This window comes from Tupaia chinensis, unplaced genomic scaffold, assembly GCF_000334495.1.
Source record: "Tupaia chinensis unplaced genomic scaffold, TupChi_1.0 Scaffold000330_1, whole genome shotgun sequence".
In the NCBI taxonomy this organism is placed as follows: Eukaryota; Metazoa; Chordata; class Mammalia; order Scandentia; family Tupaiidae; genus Tupaia; species Tupaia belangeri.
The window spans coordinates 2,897,728-2,916,261 of NW_006159824.1; the positions used below are offsets into that span (position 1 = coordinate 2,897,728).

The following is an 18,534-nucleotide window of genomic DNA, read 5'->3' on the forward strand; positions in this document are numbered from 1 at the left end:
CAGGACAAGAACCACAGTCCACCAGGCGGGAGTCCAGCACCTTAAGCTCTATGCCATCTGCTGGCCCCATGGCCTGTAAAACTTTTGATCACAAACACTTTCTCATGCTGCTGGCTTATCAAAAACAAAAATCACTCCCACCTTCAAAACAGCCCAATTTTCTAAAAGGGGTGTGGGAGGAGTACTTCTTCCTCTACTTCTGGCACCAACGTTGGTGCTTCCAACGATGGTTTGATGCTCACCACAATCCCAATAGAAAGTTATGATTATTCCCATTATTTTATTTTACACGTCCTGTAATAGGTTTGTTTTGACTAACCTACTAAAAATAGCAATAGAAAACTATTCTCTTCCTCTGCTTTGTTCTCCTTCAGGGCACTTAACCATCATTGATAATTTTAAAAAATATTTACTTATTTATTTATATTTGTTATTATTATTGTTTAACTTGACCAGAAAGGGACAAAGAGAATGGGAAAGCGTGAAAGCAAGCTGCCAGGATCGGTGCTTGAACCATGGTCATCCATGTGGGAGTCCAGTGCCTTCACCAGCACACTACCTGCCGGCCCCCATCAGTGATAATGTATTGATTACTCCATGGTCACCCTCTTCCTCCAGAGCCCCAGCACTTAAGCATGAATTCCTGTAATAGTGTTTGGCAGTGTCGGAGTCAACAAACATCTAAGAAGGGAACAGGCTTCAAAAGGCTATGGAGCCATGGTGCAGCAGGACAGAATTAAGAAGGCAAAAGGACTTTTCCACTCGACGTGGGGCGTCGCCGAACGGACGTCTGCCTACGCTTGTACAACACACCTACTAGATTTAAAACAGCCAAGATGGGAAGGGAACACAAAACTATCGATAGTTCGGCTACCAGCTGAGAGTCACATCCCAAATCCGCCTGGCGGTACCTGGTACTGGGAGAGCGAGGGCTCCTCACCGCCCCCGCTCAGGCTCCGAAGACGAACAAGTAAGAAGGAGCAGCTTTCTCCGTCCCACAGGAAGAGCTCTCCGCCGAGGCCGAAGGCCAGGTTTCTGGTCAGCAACTGCTGCGACGAAGGCAATGGTGAAGAATTCGGTTTTTCAGCTTCAGCTGGGCTCTGATTTTTCAGTCCCTCCCGGAGTCGCAGGAACACGACATGGTTAGGAAGCCAGGTCTGCCACAGTTCACCGTCGCCCACGGAACCATCCGCAGCCGCCATCTTGGCCCAACTGCTGTTCTCGCTCCAGTTACTCAGCCCGCCGCTAAGCGCAGCCAATCCGCCGTCCGCCGTCCGCCGTCTCGGCCAATCACAGGGCAGGCGGCCCGGAAGCACGCTGCGAGTGCCAGGGGCGGGGCAAGGGGAAACCCGCCCATCCGGCAGGCGCCTCTTCTGAGGAAAGCCAAGCGTCAGCTCAGTCTTTATTCTGAATCCCAAAGCGGCGAGGTGGTCAATAGAACGGTGCCTATTTAGAAAAAGACTTGCTGCTGGGGGTACCTGGAGCAGAGACTGACACGCGTGTGCCCAATCGCCTATTGCACACCTCTATCGGGGTAAACCCAGACGCCCAGAACGTTTCTTCAAGACTTAACTCCCTCAATGCAGGTTGAGTTGACCTCACAAATCTTACTATTTCAGCCGCCTACCCTTGCGTTGCCCAAAATCTGACTCTGACTGGGCCCGGCGGGTCAAGCACCACTTCCCAAAATTACCTGCGATCTGAGCGAGACCAGGGCCTAGGAACTACAGCTCCCAGAGTCCCCCCCGCGCTAAGGCGTCAGGGCATTTTTGGCGGCTACTCCGGCTTAGAGATGGCAGCCCCGTCAGGGTCTCAGCGCCGCTCTCTGTACAAACTGGTGGGCTCGCCGCCTTGGAAAGAGACTTTCAGGAAGGTGAGTGTGGCGTTCGAGCTGACGTCACTCCCCTAATCCATTCCGAGGACCACGGTCCTCCGGTCCCCCGTGCCTTCTTCCCACCCTGCGTTGTAAGGCAGGTGCCTGGAGTGCCTGGCTGAGGTAGAGGTGGTCCTCGAACTCAGGCCCCCAGTGATAGGTTTTGGCAACCCTCGTCACCTCCCGTATTTTGGCACCCCGGGTGTTGGATCAGCCCGCATCAGCTCATTTTTGGATTCTGATTTGTTTTCAATTTGAAGTGTCGTCATGACCAAACCCTTTTCCCCTCTGCAAAAACACCAACAGCTACTGCTGCTGGGTGGGTGGGCACCTTAGTATGAGTACATCATGTGAGGTAGAAAATATTTCTGTTCTACAGAGCAGTAAACTGAGGCACTTTAAGACCCAAGTTTCTAAGTCTTAGCTGAGTTTTACCCCACCTCAATTCTGGCCTCTTTTAAACTCAGCATGGTCCCTGGTAAGTAAGATTACCTATCTCTTCAGGAATCTCTAAAATAGTAGATATATCCCAGGAAAATAATCTGATGCTAAAAAGGGTGTGTACACCAGGGCGCCTCCATTTTTGCTGTTGGACATTTTGAGTGAGGTAATTTTTTTGTTGATGTGTAGGGCTATCTACACATCTTAGGATATTCAGCAGCATCCCATGCCTCTACCCACTAGATGCCAGCAGTCCTGCAAGTCAAGTTGTGACAACCAAAAGTGTCTCCAAGCATTGCATATGTATTGCAGGGGACAAAATCGCCCTGAATTGAGAAACACTGTTGTGTAGGAAGTCTTTTACCACAATCACATATAGAGTAGGAAGAATTTGGAAGCAATATAAATGTCTTGTGATGTGACAGTGAATCCTGAAATATTATGTACTCAATTGTAAAGAAGCTGGTAATGAAGATAGGATATGAAATATGACATTCTGGAAATACATGAACAAAGCATTGCAATTTTACTTATCTATGCATGGATAAGAACTGGAGGGAAATATGCAAAAATAATAAGTAAAATTATAATTGAAATTTTGTGTCTGTACATTTCCTTTAATGTTTTATCAACTAATCTAAGAGGTTTTTATAGGTTACCCCCTCTTTTTAAAAAAAATGAAATTACTTCTGTTCTTCCTCTTCTGCTCTTTTTCTCCCCCCAAGAGATGCCTGGAGAGAATGAGAAACAACCGGGACAGGCTCTTGAGCAAGTACCGTGAGGCTGGAGGCAATAGGCCTGGAAGAGCTCAAAACTCCTTTTTGGTGCAAGAAGTGATGGAAGAAGAGTGGAATGCTTTGCAGTCAGTGGAGAATTGTCCAGAGGCGTGGACTCAGGTCTAGCTGCAATATGTGTTTTCAGGGAGGGGTTATGCCATCAAAAACTCCTAGTGTCCTGTTCAATCCCTCTTCTAAAATTTTGCCGCAGGGTGCTTTGTGCTTACCAGGGAGAGGGAGAAAGCTCCTCCTATGGGAAATGGTCAGACCACAGTCCCTTTTCCATTTTTCCATCCTGTCAGAATTTGGGGTACCGATGAACACACCCACCCAGCATGTGTCTCAAGCTGTTAGATCTGGGACTTGAATCACTGATTTGGTCATATCGATCCAGCTGCCTTAACTGCCAGGCCACAGGCCACATCTCTTGTATCCTCTTTGTACATATTTACCCAAGTCCTCTACATCCATCTACCCCAGACCTCCAATTAGAATTCTAACATTCTGGGACCAGCAGTTAGCATAATGGCTACGTCGCTGGACTCCCATGTAGTCAACCGCAGTTTGAGTCCTGGACCCAGTAACTTAAACTCAACGCCAGGCTCCTGTGCGTGTGTGCCCAAGATCCCGAGGAGAATGGAGAAGAAGGGATTGCGGTGTGGCCATATCCCCGGGGGTGATTTCTCGTTTTCTGTCTCTCTTGGTGTTTCTGGTGGCACATGCGCCCTATAGCAAAAACCTCTCCAAAAAAAAAAAAAAGAATTCTAACATTCTTGGGACCAGCATATAGCATAATGGTTACATTGCTGGACTTCCACGTAGCTGACCACGGTTTGAGTCCTAGACCGGCAGCTTCAGACTCATGCTGGGCACATGTGCATATGTGCCCAAGGTCCCGAGAGGAGCATGGAGGAGAAGGGATTGCAGTGTGGCCACCCCCCCAGGGGGGCAATTTCTTGTTTTCTGTATCTCTGGCTAGCACACATGCCCTATTGCCACAAACATTTTTAAAAAAAAAAAAAAAAAGAATTCTAACATTATTTAACTAACTCAAGTTCTTCTATGCTTTTTTTTTTTTTAAAGAATTATTTATTATTAATTTTCACTCTTTACCAGAGAGAGAGAAAGCAAGCCACCAGGTCCAGGACTCAAATCATGGTTGGCCATGTGGGAGTCCAGTGCCTTTAACTACCACACCATCTACTGGCTCCTCTTCTATGCTTTTTTTAAGTTTAGTTATTTATTTTTTCTATGAGTAAGAGAAATCAACAGCACCCCAATAAGGTCTTGATGCTGCAGTCTACTTCCAGCTTCAGATAGCCACAGATCAGGGGCATGCCTGAGCCTGGTGTACTCAGAGAGGTCTTTCTCTTTTTTTTTTTTTTTCCAGAGAGATTTTTGTTATAGGGCATGTGCACTCGCCAGACAGACAGAAAGAGACAGAAAGTGAGAAATCACCCCTAGAGGGGATGGCCTCACAGCAATCTTTTTTCCATTCTCCTCTTGGGATTTTGGGCACACAAGCACATGTGTCTGGTGTGAGTTTCAAGCTGCCAGGTCCAGAACTCATACTGTCATTGGCCATGTATAAGTCCAGTAATTTAATCATTTTGCCATCTAGGGATCCCCAGAGAAGTCTCTTGATGTTAATCCAGAATCTTTTTTTTTTCTTTTTTTGGAGAGGTTTTTTTTTTTTTTTTTTTTTTTGCTATAGGGCACATGCGCAGAGAGAGACATAGAGATAGAAAGCGAGAAATCACTCTCCAGGGGGGATGGCCATGCCACAGTCCCTTCACCTCCATTCTCCTCTTGGGATCTTGGGCACGCACGCTCACACACCCGGCGTGAGTTTAAGCCACCGGGTCCAGGATGCAGACCGCGGTCGACTACATGGGAGTCCAGCGACACAGCCATTACGCTAACTGCTGGTCCTGTTGTTAACCCAGAATCTACCCACGTGGGTCAACCTTGCAGAGCTTCATGTTTTACCACCGTGCCACTGTCTGGCCACCTTTTCTACTTTTAACATTAGACTCTTCTATATTAATGATTCTTAAATAACCAGATTATACCTCTGATGCATTATTACACTGTAATCACTTATGAAACTAAAAAGAAATAAATTGCATTTCTTGCCTTCTTAGGCATGGACTAAGAATCTCTTTTTACAAAGTTCTCCAGGAACTCTCTGATTCTAATTTCAGCCAGAGTTGGGAACTGGGTATGGATAGGAAACCATTTACAGAGTGTCAGGAAGAACACTAAGTTGGAAGTCATGAGTTCTAGATTCTATCCTGGTTTTACTATTGACTCTTTTTTTTTTTTTTTTTTTACTTTTTAAAGTTTGTTTTTCTTCATGAGCAAGAAATACAGAGGGAGAGACAGCACCCATTAACAGAGTTCTGATGCTACAATCCATCCCAGCCCCAGATCATGGGCTTACATGCACCTAGCACTCTGAGGGAGGTCTCCTGTTGTGAACCCTCCCATGGGAGTCAGCTTCGCAGAGCCTTGAATTAAAACTCTGAACTGTCTAGCCCCCACTGCTAACTCTGACTTCACTCTGCCTCTTTGAGCTTTAGTTTTCATATTTACAAAATAGAGAAGATAAAGTTAGTATTGTGAAGACGATGGAAGGTAACTTGGGAAACTGCATCAAAACCATCAAGAGACTGGAGCCGGCAAGTGGCATGGTGGTTAAGAGTGCTGGACTCCCACATGGCCGACCGTGGTTCAAATCTTGGACCTGGGGCTTGCTTTCTCACTTTCTCTCTCTCCCTCCCTCTCTGGTCAAATTACAATACATAAATAAGGATAAATAAAAATAATTCTTCTATGTGTTCTATAATAGGGTTCCCCAACTGCTAGATTGGTACTGGTCCATTTCCTGTTAGAAACTGGGCTATACAGCAGGAGTGAGCAGTGGGAGAGCTAGCGAAGCTTCATCTGTATTTATAGCTACTCCCCTTTGCTTATATTACCACCTAAAATCTGCCTTCTGTCAGATCAGTGGCAGCATTAGATTCTTATAGGAGCACAAACACTATTGTGAACTGCACACATGAGAAATTTAGGTTGCGTGCTTCTTAAGAGAATCCGAGGTAATCTGAGGTGGAGCTGAGGCAGTGATGCTGGCTCTGTGGAACAGCTGCAAATACTACATTATGGAGAGTTGTATAATTTTAAAAGACTCATTTATTTAATTTTACTTATTATTTTTCAAAATTTGCTATATTCACCAGAAAGGAAGAGAGAGGGAAAGTGAGAAAGCAAACCACCAGGTCCAAGATGCGAACCATGGTCAACCATATGGGAATCCAGTGCCTTAACCACCATACCACCTGCTGGCCATATAATTATTTTCTTCTATGTTACAATGTAATAATAATAGAAATAAAGTGTGCAATAAATGTAATGCACTTGAATCATCCTGAAAACAGTGTCCCACACCCCTGGTCCATGGAAAAGTTGTCTTCCACAAAACTCATCTCGAGACCAAAGGGGTGGGAACTGCTGTCCTACAGTATGCCAGATGTTTATCTTACATCACCATAATTAGTGCTCACAATAACTCTCAAGTAGATTTTACTCTTCCTTTACAGAGGCTGAAACTGAGGTTAGGAACAATTAGGAACTTTCCTGTGATCACAGCCTTGGAAGAGCATATGCTTAACTGCTACCCCATCTGATTACATCAAAATTTGGTAGTGTAATTTTGTCCCTGGTAGTTTGATCAATTGTTGATATTTTCTGCATGACCACATTACCCTGTTCTTAGCATATTCTGACTGATTTTGTCAGGTAAATCTGAGTTCTTGAAGCCAGCCTCCGAATATGACTTATTGTGAGGAGTGTTGTCTGATTGGTACTTCAAACTTCTGATGGTTCCACTTTCTCCTACAGTTGGAGGAGCCAGTGGACCTGGCTGTGCTGGAGGAAATCCAACAGGAGCTAATTGAACAAGGTAACCCTGGGAGGAGGCTTTCCTACCTATGTTGTTACTCGGATGCTGACCTTTCCTTGAATCAGGACTAGTTCTGAACTCCCCTCCTCTACCTCTGTCTTCAGTCACATGTCCAGAAGTCTCTGTTTTTACTCTCAAGTCTTGGCTCCCTGTCTTCCTGATAATAATGGTCTCCAGCATGCTAGGCTTTGTACTAAGAACTTTTCATTCCATGATATGGTTTTTTTTCCTTGTAACTACTGTACAAGATAGTATTACAGCAGAAAGTGGTATTCTCAGACAGTTCGCTTAGCTAGTTAAGTGGTACAGCTGAAAAGCAAAATCAATCGTGTGAATCCAGGTCTCATGTTTTTTCTGCTATCCCACCTTTCTATTAATAGGTTAATAGCAAAGCTGCCATTTTACAGCAATCCTTATATCCCTTGCTCCACCCAGTTAAGTGCTATATGTCCCATCCATTTTGCCAGCTCTCTTATGAGCATCTGCTCCTTGAGGTATAGGTCATTTAACATTTTATATATTAGGTTATCAGGAAAGTCATGACATATTTTCCTGCTCTTCTATGCCAAAATGCGTCATGACTTTCCTGAGACCCTAATTAAGTAATTTATTCCACATTGCCTTGTCTTGGGTAGGGTTCATTTTCATCATCTGTAAAATAGAGATAATAAATAGACCTCCTTTATAAATTGTTTGTAAAAGTTACATAATATATGTAGAAAACTTAGAGCAGCATGTGGCATATAGAAAGATTTCAGTAATGGATAGTTGCTCTTAATGAGATTCAAGAGCACATACTCGGGCTGGCAGGCAGTGTGGTAGTTGGAGGCACTGGACTCCCACATGGCCGACAACAGTTCAAGTCCTGGACCTGGTGGCTTGCTTTCTCACTTTCTCTCTCTCTGTCTCATCAAAACTGGAAAATAATAATAATAATAAATGAAGTTAAAATAATTCTTAAAAAAAAAAAAAGAGTATATACCCTTGAGCAGACCACTAAGATTCACCTCTCAGATTAACCAGTTTACCCTATGTGGCACCAGGCAGAGCACAAGATTCACCTCTCAGATTAACCAGTTTACCTTACATGGCACTGGGCAGAGCACTTACTTTACCTGTGGCTCATGTTCTTCATCTTTTATATATTTTTTTAAGGTTTTTGCCATAGTATGTGTAGAGGGGGAAAGAGAGAGACACAGTGAGGGGGAAAGCGAGAAATCATCCCAGGGGAGGGGGGAAGATGGCCATGCTGCAATCCCTTTTTCTCTCTTCTCCTCTTAGGATTTTGGGCAAGCATGCACATGTACCTGGTGTGATTTTCAAGCTGCCAAGTCCCAGGCTCAAACTAGTCAGCCATGTGGGAGTCCAATGCCATAACCACTATGCCACCCAGTGGCCCCCAATCTTTCTTCTCCCCCCCCCAAAAGTTTTGCCATAGGTGTGTGTGCTTGCTGGAGAGAGAGAGAGAAAGTGAGAAGTCACCCTGCGGGAAGTATGGCCAAGCCTCAATCCCTTTTTCTTCATTCTCCCCTTGGAATTTGGGCACATCCACACATGCGCCTGGCATGTTCTTCAAGCTGCCAGGGTCAGGACTTGTATTGTGCAGTCAGCCATGTAGAATCTAGCTGCCTTGACCTCCATGCCACCTGCTGGCCCAGGCTCTTCATCATTGAAATAATAATAATATATGGTGAAGAAGCTAATATGAGGGAACTTCAAAAGTTTGTGGGAAAAAAAAAGTTTGTGGAAAAATGAAATTAAAGTATGAGTTTATTTGGGTACAAAAATTTTGAATCCATCCATAGTTTTTACGTACTGTGTACTTTACACAAACTTTTTGAAGTTGTATGTAAAATAGCATTTGACACATAGTGAGTACTGTGCAAGTGTTAGTGGTCTGTTATTGTTGGTTCCAATTAGGCTGGAAGTTCCTTAAGTTTAGTTACCGTTTTTTATTGATTCAGCCTTCCCTCACCTATAAAACCTATCTTAAGTGGTGAAATACAGGACTCACTAAATGTTCTTTTGGAATATATTTAACTCAAACATCTAGCGTACTAAGTTTATTGTGTTGTGCTGCATTATATAAGGAACATTTCAGAGCAGGGGTCAGTCTACTGGTGGTTCGGTGGGAACATAGTGTCTGTGAAGCTGAAGCCATGTGGGAAAGTCCTAGGTTGATGTGAAGACTGTGTTATAAGTGTCTGTCTTTTTCTGTCTCTCATGGAAGAAATAAATAATTAAATTAAAGTAGGGGCTGGCAAACTTTCTGTTAAATAAATTTGCTGGTAAATATTTTAGACTTTTTGGTTGATGTGCACTCTGGCACAACTACTCAACCCTGCTGTTGCAATGGAAAAGCAGTTTTAAGTCCTATTTAAGCAAGTGAGTCTGACTGTAGTTTGCCTAGACTGAGCTCATCAAGGACAAGACAGTCTTTGATATCTTTGTATCCACGTGTCTGGCACATATTAGGCTCTGTTGCACGTTTGCCTAATGAGCAAACGCAGATTCTGAACAAGGTAGATTCCAAGTATACAGACACTGAGAAACAGATAACTTTAGACTCAGCAGGATGGGCCTGGCGTCAGAAGTAAATGTTCTGTGTCAGCTTTCTCCATTTGTCTCTGGGACTGGGACATTCTATATCTCTGCTCCTGTGACCTCCAGAGACGGTGAAGGTTGTCTCTTTGTCCTTAGATTACTTCATCTCTGCTCCCAAGGAGGGGACAATAAGAGGAAGCTAGTCTGAGGGAGCAGTAAATACCAGTGATTTGGGGCACAATTTTGCCCAAATCTTCCCTCCAGGTGAAAGAAGCCTTTGGAGGGGAAACTTAGCATTAAATACCAGGCATCCATGTGGAGCACTCACCTGCATTTTGCTTTATAGAACAATCCATCATCAGCGAGTATGAGAAGAGCTTGCAGTTTGACGAAAAATGTCTGAGCATCATGCTGGCTGAGTGGGAAGCAAACCCCCTCATCTGTCCTGTGTGTACAAAGTAAGAGTTTTCAAAACCTTTTCAGCATTATTGGTTCCCTCCCCCACTCCAAGGTGAGTGGAATTTCCTCTCATACAAATCTGTTGGCTAAAAAGTTTGGGGATCTAGATCTAGTGGCCACAGTGCTCTGGGATCCTAATTTTGTTTCTAGGTGCAACCTGAGAATAACAGGCGGTGTGGTTGTGTGTCAGTGTGGCCTGTATATCCCATCTCATGTAAGTGTTCCACGCACAGACATTGGACCACCTCTTCCCACATGTTTGTAGTTTCTTGAAGAACCTCCAGTGTTTTCTCTGTGCACATCTCTTCCAATTTTGTGTGCACGATGTCACATCGCTAGCTTCAGATTAGCCATGGTGATTGGCAAACACAACAAATTAGGGGTTTACCGTACTGGAGAGCCACCACTGCTTAAAGTCTCTGTAAGAGCCCAGTTTAGCATTGGAAACAACTGATTCTGATCTTCCATGAAGTTTTTTTGTCTATGAAGACACATCAATATTCAAAATTTAAACTTCAGTGCCCTTAAATTATAGAAGCCCTGATATCTGACATGACAGGGATTGCAAATTTATCAGTTACCTGAGCAGTTGAAGTGCCAGATTATAAAAATGAAACATTTTGTGGTAAGTTTCAGACATATAAATTTACATGTCACTCTTTTGTTAGGGGCTCTGCTGATTAGAGAGCCGAGTCATCATTTTACATAAACAACTTGTATAATACATAGTCCGAAGATTTCTAGTTTGTTTGTTTTTTTGTTTTTAAAGAATTATTTTCTTGAACTTTATTAATTAATTAATTCATTTATTTATTTATTTTAATTTGACCAGAGAGGGACAGAGTGAAAGAGAGAGAGTTAGATAGATAGGGAGAGAGAGAGAAAGTAAGAAGGCAAGCTGCCAGGTCCGAGATTTGAACCTGTGGGAGTCCAGTGCCCTTAACCACTAAGCCAACCTGCCGGCCCCGATTCTAGTTTCATTTCTATAAATTGAATCAAGAGGGTGAGTATATAAATTTAGGGCTTTTTCCTCCTCATCTTTACTTAATTCAACAGCTCTTTTTTATTTTTAAGGCACTCCTCTTTTTTAGTGTTTCCTAAACTTTCTGCTTATTATTATAAAAACAAACATTATTTTCATTCCCCTGTATCATTTACATAATGTGTGCAGTCATGTGGCTGCAACGATGTTTCAGTCAATGAGTGACCGACCACATGTATGATTGCGGCCTCATAAGGAGCATACAGGCTAGCCTAGGTGTGTGATAGGCTGTATCATCCAGCTTTGTGTAAGTACAGTCCATGATATTCGCACAACTTAGAAATTACCTAAGGATGTATTTTTCAGAAAATATCTCCATCATTAAGGAACTCATGAACAGATATGGGAGAAAAACTCCGCTGGTGCTTGGTAAGGATGTGCTCAGATGGTGGGGGTAGAAGCAAAGTGAGGCTAGAAAGTAACATGCTAGCTCTGCTGTTCTTTGTGCCATGAGTGGCGGTCAGTGTGTTTTAAAAGGAATGAAAAGCATTGGTTAATCTGGAGAGGAGGTTAAATGGAGATTGGTTAAGAGATCTTTGTACAATCATGAGCCTGAGAGTGTCTTTAAAATTCCAAGTTACTGGGACCAGCAACTTGGCATAATGGCTATGTTGCTGGACTCCTATGTAGTTGACCGCGGTTCGAGTCTTGGACCTTGTGGCTTAAACTCATGCCGGGTGTGTGTGCGTGCATGCCCAAGATCCCGAGAGGAGAATGGAAAAGGGATTGCAGCGTGGCTCTCCCCCCTCGTGGGGGATTTCTCGACTTTTCTGTCTCTCTATCTTTCTGGTGAGCGTACATGCCCTACAGCAAAAACCTCTCCAAGACAACAACAAAAACAGCCTCCCAAGTTATCAAGCCATTACACTGAGCCAGAGTTATGTTGGTTGGCATGAGAAATCAGGATTGTCAACCTGTGGACTACTAAATAACTGAGATAAGGTTGTGTTTGAACGATTTTATGTTTTAGTGTCCAGACTTGACAGAGCAGAGGCTTCGTGCCTGTTTAGAGGATCGTATAAATGAACACAGCACCCATTGTCCTCACACACCTACATTTTCAGTCACCGAAGGAACAGAGGAAAAGTCCAGTCTTCTCATGAGCTGTCTGGTAAGCCTCTCATGGGAGCCAGCCTGTGGTAAGAGTGGGTCAGTAGTTGGTTTTATTCCCAGCCATTAATGAAATAATGACTTAGAAACAGGTAAGTTGGGACCAGCAGTTAGCGTAATGGCTATGTCGCTGGACTCCCACGTAGTTGACCGCGGTTCGAGTCCCGGACCCAGTGGCTTAAACTCACACCGTTCGCGTGTGCGTGCATGCCCAATATCCCGAGAGGAGAATGGAGGAGAAGGGATTGCGGTGTGATCATCCCCCCTGGGGGGTGATTTCTCGCTTTCTGTCTCTCTGTCTCTCTCTGTCTGTCTGGCGAGCGCACACGCCCTATAGCAAAAATCTCTCAAAAAAGAAACAGGTAAGTTTATGCAGTTTATTCTCTGAGGAATTTATTTGCATAGAAGAGTGACGTTCACAAGTCTCTTCAATTAAAAGTCCAATCATTTCTGAAAGAGGAAGAGAGAAGCAGCAGGGGATTATGGCAGGAGCATTGATTGGTCTTGGAATTGGGAAACCTGACTGCATGGCCTGTTCTGGTTGGACTGGCAGCAGTAGTCTTGGGTTCATAGCCATAAGATCCAGAAAGGCCTTCCTGGCAATCACTTTTGCAGAAGAATACAGGAAAAGGGGCACAGTAGGGAGCATCAGGCTTTTCTGGCAGAGAGAGTCTTTACAGAAGCCCAAGGGTTAGACTCAGCCCTCTGCATGATGACTCAGGTGTGAGGAACAGGACCACATAAGTGGGTATAGGAGCCATCTGTGTGAGAAACCTTAAGCTTGCTATAGGACCTAGTATGTCTTATAAAGATATCAATCTAATATATATATGAGGGCTTTATTTTGCTAGAAATAATTTTGAAATAGTTTTTTAATAATATGCACTTTCCACCAACTTTTTGAAATCCTCATGTAATAATTTATATTACAGTTGTCAGGTTCTAGACAAGGCAAACTGTGGGATTATAAACACACTAGACTTCAGGACTTCCAAAACCATGGCTTCCTACTGGGTACTTAAAGTTCCTTCATGGCCCTCTCATTTCAAATTCAGTTTACCATAGGAGTTGTATTAATTTTAAGCAGTATTGCCTAGTAACACAGCAAGCATTTCACCTTTATCAAATTTCTACCATAAGGTATTGAATTCTACTCATTTTTTAAATGTATTTATTTTTAGAGTTGTTTTTGTTTGTTTGTTTTTGCTATAGGGCATGTGTGCTCACCAGAGAGACAGAGACAGAGAATGAGAAATCATCCCCTGAGAGCATTGCCACGCTGCAATCCTTTATCTATTCTCCTCTCTGGATTTTGAGCAGGCACGCACATGCACTTAGCATGAGTTTCAAGCCTCTGAGTCCAGGACTCAAACTGCGGTCAGCCATGTGGGAGTCCAGACTTAACCATTATGCCATCTGCTGGTCCCAAGTGGAAGGTCTTTATACATAAGAACAAGGTAAAGAGGCAGAAAAGTGTGGAGCATATACAAAAATAGCACTTGCTGCTTAGCTGGAGCATTGGGTTCATGAGGGGAAGAAGATAGTTTTGTTAGAATAGGAAACACGTTCAGATAAGTGAAGTAATTTGTTCAAAACTGCATTGCTAATGAAAAGATAGGGCTGGTGTTGGATCCCAGGTCTCTCTGCTTCCATTGCTGCTATTTCAGGCTCTAAGCTTGGGTCTTAGTGAAAGGACCTTATTTTCCTTCAGATTGCATGGAAGGATACACAATAATTTACATAAAACCCATCACTGCCTCCTGTTGGCTACAGGTATATGTACCCATCCGCTCCAGCCAGCCAGAACTGCCTACAGATTCTCAAATATGTTAGTGCTTCTCAGGCCTCTGTGCTCTTGGTCTTCTGTTTTGAATGCCTTTGATTCCTTCCACTCCACTCAAGGATCATTTGCATGAATGTGCAATTGTGTTTTGCACACTGAGCAATTGCCCAAATGTGTTTTTTGAGTGCAGTAGCCGGATACTTTATAAAACCTGACCACTCACATACGATTGGCCAATCTCCTCTGACCCCTCCAACTTCCACTGAACCTGATGTCATGTTTCCTAAAACAGTGTTGCAGTTACTTGTTCATGTCTGTCCTTGAGGACAACCATACATTTAATTTTATTACTAGTGCTTGGCACATATATAGGTATTTAATATGTTTGTACAGATGAGTTTAGTATATGAATGAGCTGACAAGGTACAGGGTGGATGCCTTCGACCTTTGGAGTAAGGCGAACAGAGTCACCTGTACAGGTTACAGTGGTAGCAGAACTAGAACTCCTTGTGTGGAGCTCCTTAAATGAGTTTCAGACCAAGTACTGAAAGGGATGGCAAAGGGAATTACAGCAATAGGAAGGATTGCGTAATTGCTGAGCATTTTCCTGAGGGGCAGCATACTCACCTGACCTTCAGTGTTCTGCAGCTCAGAACAGCAGTGAGCCTAGGGGATAGGGAGGTGTAGGGGTCAGTGCTGTGGGAGGCAGCAGCAGTCTTAGGGAAACATCATCGACGATGCTGGCACCAGGGTGGGCAGGGAGATGCTAGTTTGGTAAGGCTGGCCACAGCAAAGATGAGGAACAGAAAGAGGGACAAAATTGAACACACCAGGCTCCCAGAGATTTGTTTTATTTTTGCTATAGGGCACATGTACTTGTCAGTGACAGACACTGAGAAGTCACCTCCGAGGATGGATAGCCATGCCACAGTCCCGTCTCTTGGATCTTGGGTGTGCACACATGTGCCCTGAATGGTTTTTACACCCTCAGTTTCAGGATTTGAACTAAGCAGTTGGCCATGTGGTGTCCAGTGCCTTAATTTCCATGCTACCTGCTGACCCAAGTTCAACATTTTGAAAGGTAGACATTAGGAATGCTCTCAAGTTCCCATGTACTAGACTTTTGGTTTCCAGTAAGGAAAAATCAAGGTCTGTTAAGATCTAGTGAGTTCATCCCTTCAACAGCAATGTTGGAGACAAGGTGGAAGATAGGTGTGGGTTGTGAAAGGTGCTGATATGTAACAAGGACCTGTAATATCCAAGATGGGACAGTGGTCTGAGGGTGGTCATAGGAATGGAAATGTGCTAAACCATCTGTCAGCAGGTCTGTGTCTTTCAGAGAAAGCCAAATATATTGTCTATGGAAGTAGAAAGAGTCAAGGTTAAGGACAATAGTGTGAGGCCGAGCCCTCAAGGAATCAGGAGCTGGTTTTACACTCATAGGTGCTTACCAGTCTTAAGGAGGATCAAGGTAAGATATGGTAGGATTAAGGGCCTTCAAGCCATTTCTGCCTAGTGAGCACTGATTCATATCTCCCTCCCGTGACTCATGCCTGGTTGACTCTTGTATTGAAATGGAAGACTCACCCCCTGCAGGCTGTGAAAACTCCAAGCTCTTAAGAGTATTAAAAATGTTCCTGGTCATTGGCTTCCTGAGGGTGAGACTATTTGATTAGTTGTCTCCAGAATTTGATCTTGACAACCACATTGCTGCTGGTGGTACCCAAGATAGTCATTAGAAGGCTGTAGGGCAGAAATCTAGCAAAGCCTAAGAGCAGAGGTCATAAGTGGCCTTTGGACAAACTACTCCACTGACCTAGTTCTTAATAGTAACTGAACCTGGGGCCAGCAGGTAGCATGGTCAAAGACCCAGACTCCCACATGGCTTACCACAGTTTGAGTCCTAGACCTGGTGGCTTGCTTTCTCACTTTGCCTTTCTGTAAAGTACATGTGCCCAATAGCAAACTTCAATAATAAATTAAAAAAAAAATAGGAACTGAACTCAGCATGACCTAATGTGTAAGAACTCTAATTGTAGTTTAAATTGGTGATTTCAACTTTTTTTGTTTCTTGAAAGATTTTTGCTGTAGGGTGCCTGCGCTTGCCAGAGAGACAGAGACAAAGTGAGAAATTTCCCCTCAGGGGAACAGCTATGCCACAATCCCTTCTTCTCCCAGTATCTCAAACATGCATGTACACACACCCAGCCTAAGTTTCAAGCTGCCGGGTCTAGGACTCGAACTGCGGTCAGCCATGTGGGAGTCCGCTGACGTAGCCATGCCATCTGCTGGTCCCATCAGCTTTTAACTGCACATCAAGAAAACTGTATGACTAGATAAAATACACCTTAAGCAAACTTTTTTTCTCTTTATATTCAGGCTTGTGATACTTGGGCTGTGATCATCTAGAACTAGCATGGACTTCACCTACTGGGCTGAAAACAATCCATTCCCCCTCAGGAGCTTTGTGTATATAAACCTATATAATCTGTTTTGTATTAAAAAAAAAAAAAACTTTTCAAACATCTCTGCTGTTGGTATTTTGTGGTATAGGCTGAAGGAGATGGTACAGAGATAGAAAAGAACCTATCCTTGGAGGAGATAAACCAATTTTATTGTCCATCATTGTCATACAAAAATCTAGAAATAATAGATTTATACAGAAAAACAAATGAATTGTAAATAAGAATGCAGCAGGAAATAATTTAAATTTGCTCTTTCTTCCCATGATATTTAGTAACTTCAAAGCACGCGTCTGGCATCAGAGTAGGTTTTGTTCACTGGCTGAAGCCTGCCATAAATTGAGGCTTTCAGTGTCTCTGCTTTACTGGCTCTTAACAAAACTTTTGAGATCTTCAAGAAAAGTAATATACTCTTGGTGCTCTAGGGCCGTGCTGAGTTCCACCAACTCATCTGCAAAAGTATTGTCTACTCCTCGGTCCGCAAGGAAATCCATTAGGTGGTCGTACAAAGCCTGCAAAGAAAAAATTTACTAATTTTTGAAGTCTGTAATTATAATGCTTATTGACTAAAATGCTTTTGCCCTTGAACTAGGACCCTTCCTTTGCAACACCAAGAGCACCATCTTTTTAAGTACTCACCCAGTCCAGGGAATCTGTGTTGAGTGTATAATTAGTGTCCTTCCATTCAGACTCGCCACTGGTTTGGAAGCTAACTTCCCTGATGGAGAAAATGTCACTTTCAGCCTCCTCTTCTTGTCCAACCTGAGGGGGAAAAAACAGTACCTGGGGGAACTGAAGGGTTTTCCAGGGCAAAACAGACTCATGCAAAGAAAAGGGCTTATTTACACCTTGACACACACCTGGTTGTAATGGTGTTTCCCCCTCCCCCCAACTCTTCCCCTGCTTTGTTGGTTTAAGCCAGAAAAGTCTTGTCAGGTTATCTGAAAAAAGAGACCAGGAAGGTCTCTGGTACCTTGTCCTTAGGGATGCCAATGGGCTAGCACTGTATCCCACATACCTCGTCCTCTGGATAGTGACAGTCCAGCACAAGGGCTTTCTTGCCATCATTCTTTATAACTTCAACCACAAAATTGGGAGTTGATGTCAATTCAGGCTAGGGAAAAAAGAACAAGTCAGTATATGCCCTTGAAGAAAGGAGTCAGTTGCCCGAGCCAAAGACTTCGGTAGTTTAGACTGTCAGATGGCCACTACTGTTCAGATATTATTTTTCCATTTTTTATAATTGTCTCAGGCTGTAATGTTCCTAAAAAAGGAGACTAGGCCAGCAGGTACCATGGAGGTTAAGGCGCTTGATCCCACACAGCTACTTTGCTGTTTGAGTCCTGGACTGAGTGGCTTGAAAAACACGCAGGCCATGCGTGCCCAAAAGCCTAAGAGGAGGGAACCAGCAGTTAGCGTAATGGCTATGTCACTGGATTCCCACGTAGTCGACCATGGTTCATGTCCCAGACCCGGTGGCTTAAAACTCACGCCGGGCGTGTGTGCGTGCATGCCCAAGATCCCAAGAGAAGAATGGAGGAGAAGGGATTGCGGCGTGACCATCCCCCCTGGGGGGTGATTTCTTGCTTTCTGTCTCTACGTCTCTCTCTCTGTGTCTGGCGAGCGCACGTGCCCTATAGCAAAAAACCTCTCAAAAAAAAAAAAAAAGCCTAAGAGGAGAATGGAAAAGAGATTTTATGGCCATTCCCCCCTGGGGGGGGGGGTGATTTGTCTCTCATTGTCTGTCTCTCTCTCTAGCAAGTACATCTACCCTATAACAAAAACGAAAAAACTTGGGTGGGGGAAGAGACTAGAATCTAAAACACAGAGTAATAAACAGTGTCTCTCTTCTGTTAGTATCCTACTTATTAAAAGAACATAGTGGTGGGGCCAGCAGGTGGTGTGGTGGTTAAGGGCCTGGACTGTCACATGGCCAATTGCAGTTCAAGTCCTGGACCTGGTGGCTTGCTTTCTGGCTCACACTCCCATTCAAATTAAAAATAATAAAATTAAATAAAGAAAATAATTATTGGGACCAGCAGTTAGCGTAATGGCTATGTCGCTGGACTCCCACATAGCC

The 18,534-nt window shown here is 43.7% G+C and overlaps 3 protein-coding genes across 6 annotated transcripts in view; 1 reads left to right on the forward strand and 2 right to left on the reverse strand.

Annotated features, from left to right (window-relative positions):
* NUP88 (nucleoporin 88) overlaps positions 1 to 1,233 on the reverse strand; it is a 39,512-nt gene extending 38,279 nt beyond the window's left edge. The window contains exon 1 of one of the 2 annotated variants that reach the window (XM_027773196.1): positions 912 to 1,233. In XM_027773196.1, coding sequence (XP_027628997.1) covers positions 912 to 1,202 — 291 coding nt within the window. In that variant the 5' untranslated portion in view covers positions 1,203 to 1,233. The remainder of the gene's footprint in view (positions 1 to 911) is intronic. The other variant, XM_006151882.3, reaches the window with a different exon arrangement.
* Positions 1,234 to 1,314: 81 nt separating this feature from the next.
* On the forward strand, positions 1,315 to 16,506 carry RPAIN (RPA interacting protein). 3 transcript variants are annotated; one of them, XM_006151880.3, is made up of 7 exons: positions 1,315 to 1,873; positions 3,040 to 3,210; positions 6,994 to 7,054; positions 9,945 to 10,056; positions 10,208 to 10,271; positions 12,070 to 12,210; positions 16,372 to 16,506. In XM_006151880.3, exons 1-7 carry the CDS (start codon positions 1,793 to 1,795, stop codon positions 16,399 to 16,401), a joined length of 660 nt encoding a protein of 219 aa, XP_006151942.1. In that variant the 5' UTR covers positions 1,315 to 1,792; the 3' UTR covers positions 16,402 to 16,506. The 3 variants fall into 3 exon arrangements, with proteins under 3 accessions (XP_006151942.1, XP_027628998.1, XP_006151943.1); XM_027773197.1 differs by lacking the exon at positions 16,372 to 16,506 and adding an exon at positions 11,406 to 11,468 and having other exon boundaries at positions 12,070 to 12,171; XM_006151881.3 differs by lacking the exons at positions 10,208 to 10,271; positions 16,372 to 16,506 and having other exon boundaries at positions 12,070 to 12,186.
* Positions 16,507 to 16,584: 78 nt separating this feature from the next.
* Positions 16,585 to 18,534, reverse strand: part of C1QBP (complement C1q binding protein) — a 12,452-nt gene continuing 10,502 nt past the window's right edge. The window contains exons 5-7 of the mRNA XM_027773208.1: positions 17,473 to 17,568; positions 17,094 to 17,216; positions 16,585 to 16,966 (exon numbers count right to left, since the gene is read on the reverse strand). Coding sequence (XP_027629009.1) covers positions 16,817 to 16,966; positions 17,094 to 17,216; positions 17,473 to 17,568 — 369 coding nt within the window. The 3' untranslated portion in view covers positions 16,585 to 16,816. The remainder of the gene's footprint in view (positions 16,967 to 17,093; positions 17,217 to 17,472; positions 17,569 to 18,534) is intronic.

Excerpts from the sequence above, each read along its gene's own strand:
- RPAIN (XM_006151880.3), top strand. The coding sequence starts at position 1,793 with ATGGCAGCCCCGTCAGGGTCTCAGCGCCGCTCTCTGTACAAACTGGTG. Across the intron at positions 7,055-9,944 it reads ACAGGAGCTAATTGAACAAG|AACAATCCATCATCAGCGAG; the intron begins GTAACCCTGGGA and ends TTTGCTTTATAG. Across the intron at positions 10,272-12,069 it reads GCCTGTATATCCCATCTCAT|TGTCCAGACTTGACAGAGCA; the intron begins GTAAGTGTTCCA and ends TTTATGTTTTAG.